The following is an 18,430-nucleotide window of genomic DNA, read 5'->3' on the forward strand; positions in this document are numbered from 1 at the left end:
TTACTTCACAGTTATAGTAAACTAGGCCTAGTGGATGTTACTTCACAGTTATAATAAACTAAGCCTAGTGGATGTTTCAATCTTCTAATTCGTGCTTCGTAGCAGGGGGGGGGGGGCAGAAAGTTACTGGTCGTTACGAGGCTTGATGCTCAAATTAAAATAGCGTTGTAACATCAAGTTTATTATTGTGTCTTATTTCAAATACCTCTACAGTATTTAGTATATATCTATATAGGCTTCTGTGTATACATGCGCGTGTGTATAATTTCTGAGGTCCCTTACCTTGAGTGCAGAGTAGTCGAAGAAACCAGTTTCCGACAGTATGGCCACAAGAATCATCATACCAAACAGCAGACTTAATGTCTCCATGTCTATCCAACTGATGATGACTTCCAGACTTGGCCTCTGGCAGATGTACATTGAAAGGTGTGTTGACATAGAGGTAAAGGTCACTTTGACATCTAATTGTACATTGTGATGTTCTGAATGAGAAGCGACTTTTGGGGGTAGCAAATGGAGCGTCCTTTTCTTATGTGCCTGCTATCTAAGGGGAAGCCGTGCTTTAAGTCTACTTTCATTTGGAAAATTCTGATCGGCTCATTGAATTCATTCTTGAAGTTCAAGTTTCGTCCCTTAGTTACATGTCCTGTGAGTGCCTCATAAATCACGGAAAAGTACACTCGTGTTTCATAAAACTTTAAACAGCCGATATATGGGACATAATATCAGACCTTCTCTATGTATCAGACTTTATATAAACAATTCTCTATATATTAGACTTTATATCAGACATTATCTCTATATATCAGAATTTATATCAGACATTCTGTATATCAGACTTTGTATCAGACATTCTCTATATATCAGACTTTATATCAAACATTCTCTATATATCAGACTTTATATCAGACATTCTATATATATCAGACTTTATATCGAACATTCTGTATATCAGACTTTATATCAGACATTCTCTATAGATCAGACTTTATATCAAACATTCTCTATATATCAGACTTTATATCAGACATTCTCTCTATATATCAGACTTTATATTTCACATTCTGTATATCTCAGACATTATAGTTGTGCTACCAAATGCTTTGCTATTAAATTTCTAGCCTCGTTCTGAAAACAAGACACGGAACTATTTACTAACCCAGCACACTGAATGGGTTCAATAAAGCGTATCGACTTTCTGTATTTCATAAACTTATTTATAACAGCATCGAAAAGAAATCTTTTCACGGAAGTAACTTATTGCTATATCGCACATAGTGACATCCTTGATGAGATCAATTCATTAATCCTTACACCACTTGGATCTCTCCTGAAAATATGAACCCTACATTCTCTTCTCTCTATCCAACATTCTCTTCTCTCTATCCGACATTCTCTTCTCTCTATCCAACATTCTTTTCTCTCTATCCGACATTCTCTTCTCTCTATCCGACATTCTCTTATCTCTATCCAACATTCTCTTATCTCTATCCGACATTCTCTTTGTTAGACACTCTCTACAACAGACATGTATATGTACATCTTAAAGAGAAAAGTGTAAAATTGAATGCATTATATATAGACTAAGGCCTTGGAAATTTATTTCCAGTAACTCTTTGTGTGAAACTCACCTCGTTCAGAGCAGACAATACAGCAAGGGCGGCTAATGCTCCTAACATGGCTGCCAGGGTTCTGTGGACTAGCTAGAAGGAGAATAATTTTTATAAGGCTATTAAAAGAATTGAAATTGATTTAATTAGTTATCACAAAAAGACAGTAACTTATATGTTTAGATCTAGTGTTTTTTTTTTTACATTTTATTTTATAATCAGTAAATCTTATACAAAGTTATGATCTTGTTTAGAGAGAAAACTAGTTTTTGTATTAGCAAAAACAGAAGTTAATAGACAGAGTGATATGTTGCTATTTAAATATGAGATTCAGCATATTACATGATCGAGTCGAAATACAATGTCATGGAATCTAAACTTCAATGCTTGTCTCGGACTATATCAAGAGTTAATGTTCTATTGTTAGGGGATGTGATGGCTGACTGGTAAAATGCTTTGATTCTTATTTTAAACTCTTTTTGTCTGTTTTTTTTTTTTTATGGAATCTATTATTTTAGTATCGAAATGCTGTGTCTGGTTTATGAAGCCAGATGTTAGTTATGTAGGGAACTGTCATTGGATATAAATAAACATATTGGTGAAAGATAAACGCCAAATTTTTGTTATCTAATCAAATAAAAAAAATCACCTCAAATATAATTAGAACGTAGACAAAACTTAGCACTAGGAAGGCGTAGATCACTTCATTTTCAAGTTGCCATGACAACTCCTGCGTGACCCAACCAATGGCGATCTGCAAATCAGAGCGCACGCTCAGAACACAGCTGTCATTTCTGATGAGAGAGGCAAACAATTCAAATACAACCGATGTGGTGGCTTTGCTTCATTTCCTTTCAGTTTGAATCTAGAATGTAAACACCATTACTGATGACGTAGCTAGGGATGTAAGGGCTCCGGGACCTTGACCTCTTTTCCAGTATCAGACACACTTATTAATTACTACTATTTCATTGCGCTAATCCGATATTTTTTTTGTTATTGATTCCTATTTTATTAGAAACAACGCACAATTGTGCAAAGTTTCAACTTCATCTGAGAAAGGAAAGTGTGAGAAATAACGTGTTCAAAATTTGTACTAGACAGACAGACAAACAGACAGACAGTTGATATAAGCTTTGTAAAAACTTATTTAAAAGCAGAAATAAAAATTGGCAGGTTCAAATTTAAATTGAGATTGAAATTGAAAAAGGTTCTCTAAATGAGTGGGGGGGGGGGGTAATTGAGTTAGAACTGTCAAAGTTACAAGACAAAAGAAATGATTTCATTCTACAAAATGATATTCTCGTGTTTAGGACTCCTATCTTTCTCAACTCTGAACTCATTACAGTATTGAGAAGATTGTATACAACGAGAGACTAGAATCCAGGCAGACAATAGGATATTGAGTCATTAGATCTAACTTCTGAAAGTACTAAAGCGTATTAACCATTCAATGCCATTGTATCACTAATTATTCAAAAGAATACTTTACATCAATGTTTGTTTTTTTTTTTGGGGTGGGGGGATTTTCACATTAAAGATGAGTCCCAGCAATTGACTCTGTTTTTACACTTTGATTTCAAAGAGAGAAAGAGAAAGAGAGAGAGAGAGAAAACAAGAAAAACAAGAAAAGCGATATGAATAAATGTCGTGGCAATATAACGGAACCTAATATATGGTTTATTATAAAGTACTTCGCTTATCAATACTTTCGGAGTCTGTGAAGTGGACAGGCTAAAACAAGCAAAATATAACCAAAAAAAGTTTATCTAAGGGAAACAACTTCGCACCTACTACTATACCTCTCAATAATGTAGTAGCCATTTTCCTTTTTGATATTAAAGTAAATAATTTAATTACTAACAATTAATTGACTAATTGGTTATTTCTTTTATTGATTCATAATTTGTCTTTACCCATGAATAACTGTACGAAGTTTCAACTTAATCCGAGAACGGGTGTTGGAGAAATAACTTGTACAAACTTTTTTAGCAGATAGAGTGAAAAAAAAATGTATGGATTTGCCTCCGTGTATAAAATATATTGGCCCTTCAATTCTCAAATTGTACCGATAGAAACGTCATTGCGTCCTTTCATCCTCAAATCTTCTTGAGGATTTGGTTAAAACTCAGACAAAAAAATGTAATCGTGATCTAAGGTTTTGTTATTTTTTCAACCATATATCAACTGTTTCTTGTTTTGTCTGTCAGATAAGCAGACTAAGGAGTGAAAGATTTATCACCCTTGGTCCACAGTGTTTCAAAAGAAAACATTTCCCAACAAACGTTTGTACAGGAAGTGTCTATTTACTTTCGCTGATGTAATTATCTAAACAATCTAGAGGTAGAGGAAGGGGTATGAACAAAATGTTACAACTAAAACCAATTAGTATTCTAGAAAGTAGAGATCAACACTTTCTTTCGTCAACAACGTTTTAATCGACGAACCTCTTCATTACGATATTACTATTGAGTACAACATAGTATCAACTACAACACAACTATTGAACACAACATTGTATCAACTACAATACAACTATTGAACACAACATTGTATCAACTACAACACAACTATTGAACACAACATTGTATCAACTACAACACAACTATTGTACACAACATTGTATCAACTACAATACAACTATTGAACACAACATTGTATCAACTACAACACAACTATTGAACACAACATTGTATCAACTACAACACAACTATTGAACACAACATTGTATCAACTACAATACAACTATTGAACACAACATTGTATCAACTACAACACAACTATTGAGTACAACATATTATCAACTTCAACACAACTATTATACACAACATTGTATCAACTACAACACAACTATTGAACACAACATTATATCAACTACAATACAACTATTGTACACAACATTGTATCAACTACAACATAACTTTTGAATACAACATTGTATCAACTACAACACAACTATTGAACACAACATTGTATCAACTACAACACAACTATTGTACACAACATTGTATCAACTACAACACAACTATTGAACACAACATTGTATCAACTACAACACAACTATTGAGTACAACATATTATCAACTACAACATCATTATTGTACACAACATTGTATCAACTACAACACAACTATTGAACACAACATTGTATAAACTACAACACAACGATTGAGTACAGCATATTATCAACTTCAACACAACTATTATACACAACATTGTATCAACTACAACACAACTATTGAACACAACATTGTATCAACTACAACACAACTATTGTACACAACATTGTATCAACTACAATACAACTATTGAACACAACATTGTATCAACTACAAAACAACTATTGAACACAACATTGTATCAACTACAACACAACTATTGTACACAACATTGTATCAACTACAATACAACTATTGAACACAACATTGTATCAACTACAACACAACTATTGAGTACAACATATTATCAACTTCAACACAATTATTGTACACAACATTGTATCAACTACAACACAACTATTGAACACAACATTGTATCAACTACAACACAACTATTGAACACAACATTGTATCAACTACAACACAACTATTGAACACAACATTATATCAACTACAACACAACTATTGAATACAACATTGTATCAACTACAACACAATTATTGAACACAACATTGTATCAACTACAACACAACTATTGAACACAACATTATATCAACTACAACACAACTATTGAATACAACATTGTATCAACTACAACACAACTATTGAACACAACATTGTATCAACTACAACACAACTATTGAACACAACATTATATCAACTACAACACAACTATTGAATACAACATTGTATCAACTACAACACAACTATTGAACACAACATTGTATCAACTACAACACAACTATTGAGTACAACATATTATCAACTTCAACACAATTATTGTACACAACATTGTATCAACTACAACACAACTATTGAACACAACATTGTATCAACTACAACACAACAATTGAACACAACATTGTATCAACTACAATACAACTATTGAACACAACATTGTATCAACTACAACACAACTATTGAACACAACATTGTATCAACTACAACACAACTATTGAACACAACATTGTATCAACTACAATACAACTATTGAACACAACATTGTATCAACTACAACACAACTATTGAACACAACATTGTATCAACTACAACACAACTATTGAACACAACATTGTATCAACTACAATACAACTATTGAACACAACATTGTATCAACTACAACACAACAATTGAACACAACATTGTATCAAGTACAACACAATTGAGAGCTATCTCACAATGGAAAGAAAAACAACTATCAAGTGTATTAACCAAGTCCCAGTCATTCCTTCTAAATCTAAGGAATGTATGGCAGCCTGGTCGTTTGATATGCTGTTGTCTCTATGGCTTCGGGTTCGTAACCTGCCCGCTGCCACCACCCACCATCCTGCTGGAAGTTTGGATTAGGATGCAATAATATTGAATTATGAAGGAACATTATTTTTGAAGGCACATGCGAAAATGTAAAACAAACAGAGAACTTCTATTTTATTGAGTCTTAGCTTTCATGGCTGATTCCGGAAACTTCAATCATGCTAGAATGGTAGTTAGGAAAAAAACATTATTTAAAAATACTACACATTAAGAAACGTGTCGTTATTACATCTATAATAGACGAATTGCGTGACAAAAACCTGGTTATCAATGATATGTATAACGCGTGTTTCTTATGTTTTAGGTTCAGCGTGCAGGACGTACGTATAGCAAACAACTTTATATGTAACAATTGTTATCTACTATCAAAGTTATTGGATGTCAACAAGTGCGCTGATCAAAATGTAACATGATCGATTTAAACATTTTAGAATTCAATAGGGAAAAAAAAACGTACATGTCATCACACTGAGCCTGCAGAGACACACACATTTACACACACACACACGCACACTTACACATAAACACACGTACACATTACAGTTTATCTTCACTGAGTGTGTAGTGTGCCTTTAAATATTTTCTAGAACAGAAAGCCTACAAAGAAATGATAACCAAACAGATTGTAGAGATAAAGCAGAAATATATTTTTTTCTCTTGTTTACAGCGCATGCTTTATAACTTTAATTAGAAGGCCTCTGATCTAGAGGTATTAAATGTCTTTTAAACAAAACACATAATTAATTGGGTACATAGGCGGAGTTTTAGTTATGGCCAACTGCAGTACTAAAATGAAGGTACTATTTTTAAATTGGCCTACGCTGTATTATCATTAAGTAAACAGGCTCTTATTTCAAAGCAGATATTTTGTATTCAATCAAAACTCAACCGAACTTAAAACGTACTAGCAGACGAGGAACTTATTTAGATGAACAATCAATCGTCGTGTAGCATTTATCACATTGTTAAGTTGGTTTCCATTTGATCTAAGTGTTCAAGTTTGTTTCAAGTCGAAAGATTAATTATTCAATAGGAAAGAGCAAAACACAATCTTTTCAGTTGTATCTGCTTTTCACAAAGCTTATATCAACTCACTCTGTCTGGTAGAAAGTTTGAACACGTTATTTCTCCCAAACCCATATTCAGGTCAAGTGGAAACATTGCACAGTTATTCAATTGGTTAGACAATACATGAATCAATAAAAAAAATCAGTCAATTAATTACTTGTAATTATTTATTTTGTTTGATACCACCAACAGGGAAATTAATCCTTCAGTAGGGCTTTGTCCACTTAGATAATAGGACACACCCATTTGCAATTATTTATTGTACCTAAGAAAGTATAAATCAATTTAAATTTTAAAAACGTTAACCAATTAGTCAGTTAATTATTGGCAATTTTGTTTGATATCTAAATAGGGAAATTACTTGTACATTATAGTTGTAAGTGCAGAGTTTTTCTTCTCAGATAAGCTTTTTTTTTTTTTTTAAAAAAAAAGGATTTTTTAATATTTTGCTTGTTAAAAAAAAAGAGAAATTAAATAAAACCACAAGACGCAATGTTTATTGAAGATCTCGATGTCCTAGGGCATATCTAGGCATGTCAAAACGTTCTGATATTCTAATCCAGGGGTTCTCAACCTTTGGGGGTCGATTGACCATTTGCCAGGGGTCGCCTAAGACCATCGAAAATATGGATTGTTATTGTCTACCCTACCATTCTGTATTTGTGTATGGGGCAGAGTGGGGGATTGTAAAAAGGGTTCGCCGAGCTTAAAAGGTTGAGAACCGCTGTTCTAATCACTAGTGATGATTAATGGTGTTTCAGAATTCTCCCACTTTGGGGCAATTTTCTTCCAGTGAACTTTCTCTGAACACAAAAATGTCTGGCATAGTGTCAACTTCAAATATGTTTAATAACATACCCATGACAAAATAAATCACTTGTGACTAGAATATTTGCACCAGTTTCAAGTGCTGTGTTGTTGATTGTTAGATTGATCTGTTGGGAAACAAGAGGTGAAACATTTTGAAAGAAATTTGACAAGACGTCAATGACATAGAGAGAAGAAAATTGAATACAAAAATAAAAATATATCCTTAACTAAAATTGAATAAATAATAATAATAACTTTAATAAATAATAATAATTATAATCTTTATTATCCATAAGGAAGTTTGCCTTACAATGTGTGCGTAACACCAAACAAAATATTAAATCTTTAGATAACCAAAATACACATTCACACCAGATTCGCTAATAATTAACATTGAATGCTGAACAGATTAAATGGTACTAATTACCTTGCTCTCAGACTGTCCCCTAAGAAATATTTCCGTATTATTCCCAGTAATATTAAGGTCAGGGTCGTAAAAAGGCCCCATCACCTTAAGTCGTACGTTAGGCATGTCAACAGTGCCAATATCTTTAAATAACTGAACTGAAAGAGAAACAAACATCTTTTTTTTGTGTGTTAAACATTTTAAAATATTATATAATATGTATTAACGCACACACACACACACACACATGATTTCCTTTGATGTGACAAATATCGACAGCTTTACTTTTTCTCATTTGACAACAAACTCCTTCTTCCCTAGCGCTATTAGAGCATGGAATGGGTTGCCTGAGCCAGCCAAAAAAACAGTGACTTGGCAGAATTTAGGTCATTGGTTAATATGCATGACTAAATGCATGACGCGTAGGATGTAATCATCTTCTTTTTGAAGTAACGTCTGTATTATATAAGAAGATGAGAAGCAGTAAATAGTTTCTATGTAATAATTTTCTTTTGGCTCAGTTTACATTGAGTCGAGATTTATGCCAAAAACCTCCATAAGTTTATAGATTGATTCTCTGACTTTTTCTTTTATTTGAAAACAAATGATGTTACCATGGAGTCGTGGTAATAGTAAAGCGCTTGGCTTCAGGGGTTCGAATCCTGGTGAAGACTGGGATTTTAAAGTTCGGGTTCTTCGGGCGCCTCTGAGTCAACCTGCTCTAATGGGTACCTGACATAAGTTGGGAAAAAGTAAAGGCGGTTGGATGTTGTGCTGGTGACATGACACCCTCGTTAACCGTAGGTTACAGAAAACGATGACCTGTATATCATCTGCCCTATAGACCACAAGGTCTGAATGGGGAAGTTTACTTTTCACTGTTACCATATAGAGTGTTTTAAGAAAGCAAAATTTTAAATATTGTCATTAACTTGATGGTAACGGAACGCAAGAGACTCAGAGCTGATTTTGTTTTCCTATCTCCAATCTTAAAATCAACCTCAAAGATGTATCTTACTATCTTTAAAGACAGCTTGATCTTAAGTTCAATGCAATAGTGAAAGCGAAATTTAGATGACCCCTAGGCTGAGAAAGGATGGCCCCTAGGCTGAGAAGGAATGACCCCCTAGGCTGAGAAGGAATGACCCATAGGCTGAGAAGGAATGACCCCTAGGCTTAGAAGGAATGATCCCTAGGCTGAGAAGGGGTGACCCCTTAGGCTGAGAAGCGATGACCCCCTAGGCTGAGTATGGGCTTAGCACATCTAGATTAGGCTTAGAAAATCAAAACATACATTCTTTTATTTTCTTAATATTTAGAATCTTTGATGAACGAACAGGAAGATAATTGTACAGTACAGCTTTGAAGTAGAGTATTCTTTGAGTTTGTCAAGCGAGCTAAACACAGTGTCACGTGACATTACTGACCTTCCTGATCTTTGTGTAACACAGTTATTTTGTCCACTTCGTGCTCTTCTGGATTGGACACTATGACAGCCTAATGGCACAAGAAACGATCACACAAACAAATTCGTAACATAAACACACTTTGTAAACATTAAACTTAAACCTAAGCATAAACTTAACCCTAAACATAAACCTAACCCTAAACATAAACCTAACCCTAAACATAAACCTAACCCTAAACATAAACCTAACCCTAAACATAAACCTAACCCTAAGCATAAAACTAATCCTAAACATAAAGCTGGAAGCGCGGTGGCTGAGTGGTAAAGCACTTTTCTTACAAACCAAGGGGTCCCGGGTTCGAATCCTGGTCATTTTTTATATTTTTAGGGTGCCCCTGATTCTATCCAGCTTTAAAAGGTACATAGCATTAGTTGGGGGAAACTAAAGGCGGTTGGTTTTTGTTCTGGCCACATGAAACCCTCGTTAGCCGTGGGCCACAGAAACTGATGACATTTACATCATCTGCCCTATAGACCAAAAGGTCTGAAACTTAAACCTGCTCTAAGAATAAAGAAATAAGATAAAAGCTTTAAAAAAAAAAAAACTTTTTTGTGTGTTTTTACAATTACTTCATGGAAATTACTTGTGTGTGTGTGTGTGTGTGTCTTGTTAACTGAAGCTTATAACGTAACATTATAATAGTGTCAGAAAGTAAACAACAATATATGCATGTATAATACACAGCGTATGCAAAAATAACCATAATAAACGAAAACGAAGCATACACAAACAAAATAAAAGCAACAGACAACAATCATTGATTTCTATATTTCAACCAAATACGTGTTTGATGACTCGATCCATGATATTACTATGACCCCCTTCCGCATAAACTAAAGACACACGTCATGTTGTTGGTATCAATTGTTACAGAGCACTACAAAGTTTTTATATTCCTTCAGAAAAAAACAAAACAAAAACTAATGAAATACTCGGAAAGACACAAAGATAGAGGCATATTTTTTATTCCATACTCTAGAACAAATTCGTACAAATGCTCCTTCTTCCCTAGTGTCATTAGAAAAGGAATGGGTTGCCTGAATCAGACAGGAAAACCAACGACTTAGGAGAGTTTAAGTCATCGATTAACATACATGACTAGATTGACACATGAAATGCTTAGGACGCAATTAACTTTGAAGTTACGTCTGTAATTTATAAAATATATAAAAATATAAAATAAGATTTTCAATTGGAGAATTTCAAGATAAACTTACACTGTCAAGGACGCTCTATTGAGAACTTCACAATAAAAGCTAAAAAACGGAAGAGATTGGGAAACTTGGACATTTTCAAGCTAAAAAGAGCACACAAATAACCAGCAAACTGTAACAACAAAAATACATGGCTCATCAACACTTCATTTATTCTCTACACCGCACATACCAAAAAGCTTGCTATTTATGAATTCGCCGCCATGTTTGAAAATTGGAAATAATAATTCACTAATTGCTTTCTTGTTTAAGTCGCTGCCTGGTCGTGCGGTTAGCGCGCTCGACTGTCATTTGGATTTATCGATTGTCCCGGGTTCAAACCCTGCTCGCTCCCATCTCCCGTCGTCCTGCGGGAGGTTTGGACTAGGAAGTAAACTATCTTCAACTCTGAAGGAACATCCGAAACATTTTAAACAAACAAACAAACATTTAAAGCAAAAAATAAGTTTTACTAATAACACAATTGGTTTAACTTACATAAACTTATTTGATTTAATTGTGCACAAAGATAGTTCAACTTACACAACACAGTATGGTGATGACAAAGAGGCTCAGTATTTTAAGGTACTTTAAAATTGTCCATTTGCTCAGTCCGTGGCACGAGTCCACGGCGCTGTGGATTTTCTCACGAAGAGACGCCGTGAGTTCAGCACTGCTGCCGGTATAGGTCGAGGTCAGTGAAGTGGAAAACGTCCTGCAGTAAGCAGATGATGGGAACCAAAATAACAACAGTTATTTACCCCTACATACTCAGTCTCTCATCGCACATGTCCTTTCATTATTACACAATTGTCCTTTCTTTCATATCTTGTATCTTCTCATTGTTTTATTTCATTATCTCTTCTATCTCTTTCTTTCACTCTCACACACTCTCTGTACCTCTCTCTTATTTTTGTATATAGCGAGAGTCAGGCTACTGACGAGAAGGTCTTGGTTCGATCTCCATAATGGCCAAATTTTATTACTTTCTTCATAGTTCCAATGACAAATAAAATATTAAGATTTAGTTTTCTATAGTATTTGAAAATTAAGTAGGAAATAACTTTCGCAAAGATTTGACACAAAACTGTCAGTAATTGCTCTTCTACAAGTACACTCTATAAAACCATGGTGAACTATGCACACTGTCAATACAAACAGAATTATTTAGAGTTTGGTTACAGTACACGTAAAATCTCAGCAAGTTTCAATTGAATACTAAATAGATCTAGAAAGAACAAATCTGACCAATCTCTCACCTGGAGTTCCCCAAAAGTGGAGCAGACTCTGCATCGAAATTCTCATCTGTTGTGTTTCCAGAGTCCACCAGGGATGTTGTGATCGAATCCTCGCTGTCAAATTGGTTGCTGGTTACAGACAAGACCGTGGGGGGGGGGGGGGGGGGTGCAACAGTAGGTAGACAGGGATTAAACACAAAGAAAACACACATACATATTTACTGCATTTATTATACTAAAAGAACACAAAGAAATGATTAGAAGTATCATGGGCGTAGCCAGGATTTTTTTCGGAAGGGGGGGGGGGTTGGAGGAGGGATCCCTCCCGCTAAAATAGATTATATATATATATATATAACCCCCCCCCCCGACTACGCCCATGAGAAGTATAGATTTGCATAATGGACCTCATTCACCAATCGTAAACAAACAACATTTAGCTACGTGATTCTCTATCTCTTATATACAAAATAAGATCTAATTTTTAATACACAATGGCTATCACTTGACAGTTTTTTTTCCGTTGTTTTATCAATATTATCACGTGACTAAATGCTGTTTGTTACGATTGGTGAATGAGGTCCATTAAGCATAATTAATTCTTTAATTGGAAGTAAATATTTATGCGACATTGTTTGGAAAATAAATTCAGAAATTATATACTTTTTTTTCTTTTTTTTTTATCACTGTATACCCACTTCTCATCAATAGTATAATGGTCACTGTAGTTTGTGTAAATTTATAAACAAATTTGCATTGATAATTAAATAAATCTTTTTCTAATTCATTTCGTGTTTTGATACCTTCCAAAGTAATATTCTATTTTAAACAAAAATAAATGCACCTATATATTTTTTTTTGTAGAGAAAACTATAATGTGTCAAAAAACCAAGAGAGCAAAAAGTCAACAGCGAAATATTTTGAAATTTGAAGAATCTCGTTGTGAAAGATTGCTGTTAATGCAGTGTGAAAATTGAATTCATTTTAAATAATTTTACGGATGAATGTCTGCGAGTTAGAAAAGTTTTGCTAAGTGCAGTATTTCCCATTACTATGTACATGTAGTTGCGACCAGCATATTTTGACATATTTAACGCATTGTAAAAAAAAAAAATTACATGTTGAATTTCAAACATTTGTATATGTACTCGCATATGTTATCGTTTATTTAGATGAACACAAAGTGACTAGAACAAACTGACGAGTGTTTAAAGGTTGTCTTACCTTTGATATGGCATGGAAGCAAAGCGAGGAGTTCTCGTTCTTTTCGGGTTGATATGCAGACTGTGACCCATGGACTCTCCTAGTCCTGAGCCGGAAGAATTACGGAAGGAGTCCGCACGATTCAACGACGCCATACTTCCAAGTCTCTTTGCCTTCGACTGACCAAGAGTTTCATCCAATGCTAGATTTGGATCCCTGGAGTCGAAGAAGTTTCCAAGTGCATGTTATCAAAATAACAATATCAAAAATAACTAGAAGAAAACAAAATCAACATCTTACAAAGAGTAAACACTTGCAGCAATATATTGTTAAAACTATCACGATTTTTTTTTTATCAGAACAAGAAATTAAATGTTCTGTTGTAGTGATATGGCGTCTTGGCGTTTCAAACACTATACGGAGCATAATAAAGAAACTTAAATTTTGAAATTTTAACTCATAATCTTTGGGAGAAAAATGAACTGTGATCTTCTTTAACAGAGTAAAACCGAAAAAAAAAAAAAAGCTGCGCTAATAATTCGTTATAACTTATATAAAACATACATAGTAATGAGCCTGAGAAAGAATGGCTTTTATTTGGTTTTCCCTTTCCAAATCTTGAAAGCACTTGTGAAATGTGATTACTTGATAACTCATCTGTCTCCAGACAATGCAGAGCCGACAGTGAAATGTCCAGAGAGGCTTGATATAAAATGGTTATCCCATGTCGTCACCCAGCAAGTGGGGGATGGGGGTGGGGGAAGACTGGAGACATGCAATAAACAAAAAAAAAAACAACTTCCTTCTCTATTACAGCGGCACAATGTCAGGCACATGGAGAATGGGTGAACTCCCATGACATATGTTGTCAACGAAATACGACAGTTTAGGCAGGAAGGAAATATTTGCGAGTGAAGTTTAAGGAGTTCCCAACAATCAAATAAGTGGCAATAGTCTATAGGTTAAAAATAATAAAATCTAATTTCCCTTTTTAAGCAAAACATGTGAGAAGTAGAGAAACGTGAGGTCTCCGTGAGAGTTACCCTAGGAGACAAATAAATGCGTTTTTAAATTCTATCTATCTATCTATCTATCTATCTATCTATCTATCTATCTATCTATCTATCTATCTATCTATCTATCTATCTATCTATCTATCTATCTATCTATCTATCTATCTATCTATCTATCTATCTATCTATCTATCTATCTATCTATCTATCTATCTATCTATCTATCTATCTATCTATCTATCTATCTATCTATCTATCTATCTATCTATCTATCTATCTATCTATCTATCTATCTATCTATCTCATCATTATCTGTCCCTTGACTTTCGTCGTAGGAGTGCTGTGACAGTTCGTGTAACCAAATCCCTTCATTTTTCCCGCTCAACAGCTGTTCTTAGCAGGACATCAACAGTGAGACCGATCCATTCCTTTACGTTGTTCAGCCAGCTTTTCTTTGGACAACCCTTTCTTCGTGCTCCTTTCACTGTGCCTTGAAAGAGGACTTTAGACAGTGAGCCATGTCTTACAATGTCAAACAAAACATTTTACAAAAACAATATGATCAAACCAGCTCAGCTTTCTCTCTTCACAGTACTGAAGAGTTCTTCCTTTTTGCCAGCCATAGTGTTGACTTGTAACAGTAAAAACTCATTTCTCTTTTTTTTTCTGGTATTTGATACCAAACATTATTCTACAGTATTTACTCTCAAAGGCTTGAATTGGTCTTTCAGCCTCAGCGTTTAGTGTCCAACTTTCACAGTCATATAGAAGTGTAGTGTTCAATAGCAAAGAATACAGTTTTAATTTTACTGGGAAGCTGATGTTACTCTTCCAGATTGTCCACAGTTTGCTAACGACAGTTGATTCCAAGCCTAAACGGACTTTTATCTCTTTATTGATCCTCCATTTTTGCTTCGCTTGACACTAGGTATTTCAATGAGTCAACTTCTTCTAATGTTTGGCCATTTAACTGTATGCAACATCTCGTATAACAAACTAGTATTTTGCATTTTTCTGCATAATTCCCATGCCAACTGCTCTAGCTGCAGCATCCGGATTTAAAGTAAGATCTTGTACCTGGTCTGCATTTTCTCCAGTGAGGCCTATATCATCTGCAAAGTTAAGATTGCAAATAGGCCGCCCATTCATAGAGTAAATCCTTCTAGAGTTTACATCATAACATGCTTCTACCTGCTCTGAAGCCTCTCTGTTCTTCCAAAAGGACCTCCTCGGCTTTTCTCTTGTGTCTGTTGACAATTATTCTTAGCATTATCTTGCTTGAGAGACTGATCAATAGTTTTGCCATTGTCTCAGGTTTCCTTTCTTAAGGAGTGGTATAATGGAAGACTGGGTCCATGTTTTTTCGTCCCATATTTTCTGGCAGATTTTCCTAAATAATTTAGTTGTGTTTAAAAAGTCCTGATGGTATGTCATCAATTCCATGCGACTTGCCACCTTTAAGGAATGTTATTGCTTCCTCTACTTCTGACTCTAGTATTGGATCAGCCCATCTGACTTCTGAGTGGCTGAGAATGCCCCATTGATATCTTTAAAATGTGTGTGAGTTCCTTTAGTTTGTCACAAGAATAGAGAGTTCGCACATTCCATGCTCCATAACTGTGATCATGTTTGGTATATTTATTGTTTTAAGGTGTGTCTATCTATCTATCTATATATCTATCTATTTATCTATCTATCTATAATTTTTAGTGTTTGGCCATTAATGGTCACGTGAGATACAGTGCTTTTGTTCTGAACTGTATTTTGGTCTTGCTTTGACTAATATTTAAGCCAAACTTCTGACATGCAGCGGAGAGTTTTTCAACCAGGGCCTGAAGATGATTAGAAGATTCGGCTTCAAAAGCTGCATCATTAGCATAGAGGATTTCCCTGATTAGTATCTTCCTAACTTTGGTTTTTGCCCTCAATCTTGATGCATAGTAGAGTTTTCCAGAGGATCTTGTATGGAGAAATACACCTTCTTTGATGTCGCTGTAAGCATAATGCAGTAGGCTGGAAAACAATTGGCCATACAGAGTAAGTGCGAGAAAACATCCCAGCTTCTCTTCTAACCCCAAAAGTTGCTGATTGGGCTCCATTGAGTTTCACTGTACATTTGTTTTTCGTGAACGAAACACTCAATGTGCTTTACGAGTTTGGAAGGGCATCCTATTTTCTTTGGGAGTTTGAAAAGGCCATTTCTGCTGACCATGTTAAAGGTTTTCGTCAGAGATTGTAGATCTGTAGATAACGTAACACTATGACTTTTAAAATCTTCTTTTCCTTGTCATTATGCAAAGAAAACGCTAATGAGATCTATATTTTATTGAGATGTATTTCTCGATCACTTCGACATCTGTCTTGTATCTGTCATGTTAACCGTGGGCCACAGAAACAGATGACCTTTACATCATCTGCCCTAGAGATTACAAGGTCTGAAAGAGGAATTTTACTTTACTTATTGTATCTGTCATCGCGTATCACTACAGACATTAGATCATAATTTTAAATTTATTTTTAACCACTAGAAATAAAACTATGAAATTGTTGTTTTACTTAGCAAGATGATCCAGTAAATCTTGACATTCGGACACAGGAAATGGACTTTGGATAACAACCTCACTTGATTGTCAGTTGCAAGTCGTAGTGAGTAATGTGGAAATTTGAGGGATTTTTTGTGTGTAAATCTAGTTATTACTTTCGCTTATTTAACTCTTTTTGCTTACGTAATCAATAGTGTTCATTATTATTTATCTATAGAGGTATAAATATGTATTTTTACAAATGAAATCACAACGACCGGAAGAATGAGAAGTAGAATCGAACCCATTGTCTCTCTTCTATTGTCTGACCATCACTAACAGGAAATCCCCTTCGCTCCTTCCCCCCCCCCCACACCAACCTGATGGAATCGGAAACAACTTGGGAATCCAAGTCAAACAGAATCACGCTTTTTTCCATCACACTTTAGTGAGGACTGATAATCAATCAAACGTGTAGTGTTTGACTAAGTGGGGGGGAAATTTTGTTCTTTTTTAGTGTTCATTAATAGAAGAAGTGTTAGCCAGACAATAATTGGTGCTTTTTAATTTATCTCCGAGTAACATCCAATGTGTCTTCATCTCTGAAGTTGTTTCACACCCCGTGAAATAAAAACATAAACGAACTTCTTTCATTACCTTACTTCCTCGCTGCTACAAATGTCCATTGAATTCAATGAATTCAAGTGAAGAAATTAAACAAAAAACAAACTTCACCGGTAAAGAGTAGGCCTATATGAAAGTCTGTTATCCATTAGTGTATTACATCAATATGTCTGGAGTTTTCCAATTCACTTATGACCTGCTTACTGCTTGGCATTTCAAACGATTTACATAATCACACACACTGAAGTAATTAGTATAAATAGATTACCCATTAGAAAGTGGTCCTTGATAGGTAACGCGATGGACTAGTAATCACAGCCATTTAATTAAATCGTCTCTGTACGAATGCGCCGATAAACTGATTGCGTGTTGGTTCGGTATCGAATGACGATTGGTATAAGTTGAGATCAGCTCTGACCACAGCAAGTCGAAGTACTATCTTGTGAAATCAGAACACAGTGGCCAAAAGCAATAAACTTGCAGTGCATCTACAGTTCCTTTAGATTTGAGAAGAACTTTGGTCCAAGGTTTATAAGTGTTTTTGTTTGTGTGCTCATCTCAAGCTACGGCGTGACCAACACGGTTCTAAGAAAGAAAGTAGGTGGTCAAAAGGTTTCAAGTTTGTTACCAAATTGACTTTAATGAAGAAACATACTTGCGAGATTTCACAAGAGGTTAAACTAATCGTAATGCGTGGATTAATCAGGCGAAACTAGAGCCTTTGTTACAAAATGAAAAAAAAAGTACTTTAAAAAAAAAGCTTATATTAAGTGTAATTGTTTATTTGTATCAATTAGTTTGG

General features: G+C 34.7%; 1 protein-coding gene across 6 annotated transcripts in view; it reads right to left on the reverse strand.

The window, feature by feature from the left end:
- Positions 1 to 18,030, reverse strand: part of LOC106067336 (P protein-like) — a 33,320-nt gene extending 15,290 nt beyond the window's left edge. The window contains exons 1-10 of one of the 6 annotated variants that reach the window (XM_056038244.1): positions 17,897 to 18,030; positions 13,491 to 13,685; positions 12,288 to 12,395; positions 11,572 to 11,743; positions 9,794 to 9,863; positions 8,388 to 8,524; positions 8,009 to 8,085; positions 2,260 to 2,404; positions 1,632 to 1,703; positions 283 to 405 (exon numbers count right to left, since the gene is read on the reverse strand). In XM_056038244.1, the coding sequence (XP_055894219.1) occupies positions 283 to 405; positions 1,632 to 1,703; positions 2,260 to 2,404; positions 8,009 to 8,085; positions 8,388 to 8,524; positions 9,794 to 9,863; positions 11,572 to 11,743; positions 12,288 to 12,395; positions 13,491 to 13,624 (1,038 nt within the window). In that variant the 5' untranslated portion in view covers positions 13,625 to 13,685; positions 17,897 to 18,030. Of the gene's footprint in view, positions 1 to 282; positions 406 to 1,631; positions 1,704 to 2,259; positions 2,405 to 8,008; positions 8,086 to 8,387; positions 8,525 to 9,793; positions 9,864 to 11,571; positions 11,744 to 12,287; positions 12,396 to 13,490; positions 13,742 to 14,033; positions 14,530 to 17,038; positions 17,146 to 17,661; positions 17,868 to 17,896 lie in introns of those variants that run through there. The other 5 variants (XM_056038242.1, XM_056038246.1, XM_056038247.1 and 2 more) reach the window with 5 other exon arrangements.
- Between the last annotated feature and the right edge of the window lie 400 nt (positions 18,031 to 18,430).

Source organism: Biomphalaria glabrata, chromosome 8 (assembly GCF_947242115.1).
Source record: "Biomphalaria glabrata chromosome 8, xgBioGlab47.1, whole genome shotgun sequence".
NCBI classification, from domain to species: domain Eukaryota; kingdom Metazoa; phylum Mollusca; class Gastropoda; family Planorbidae; genus Biomphalaria; species Biomphalaria glabrata.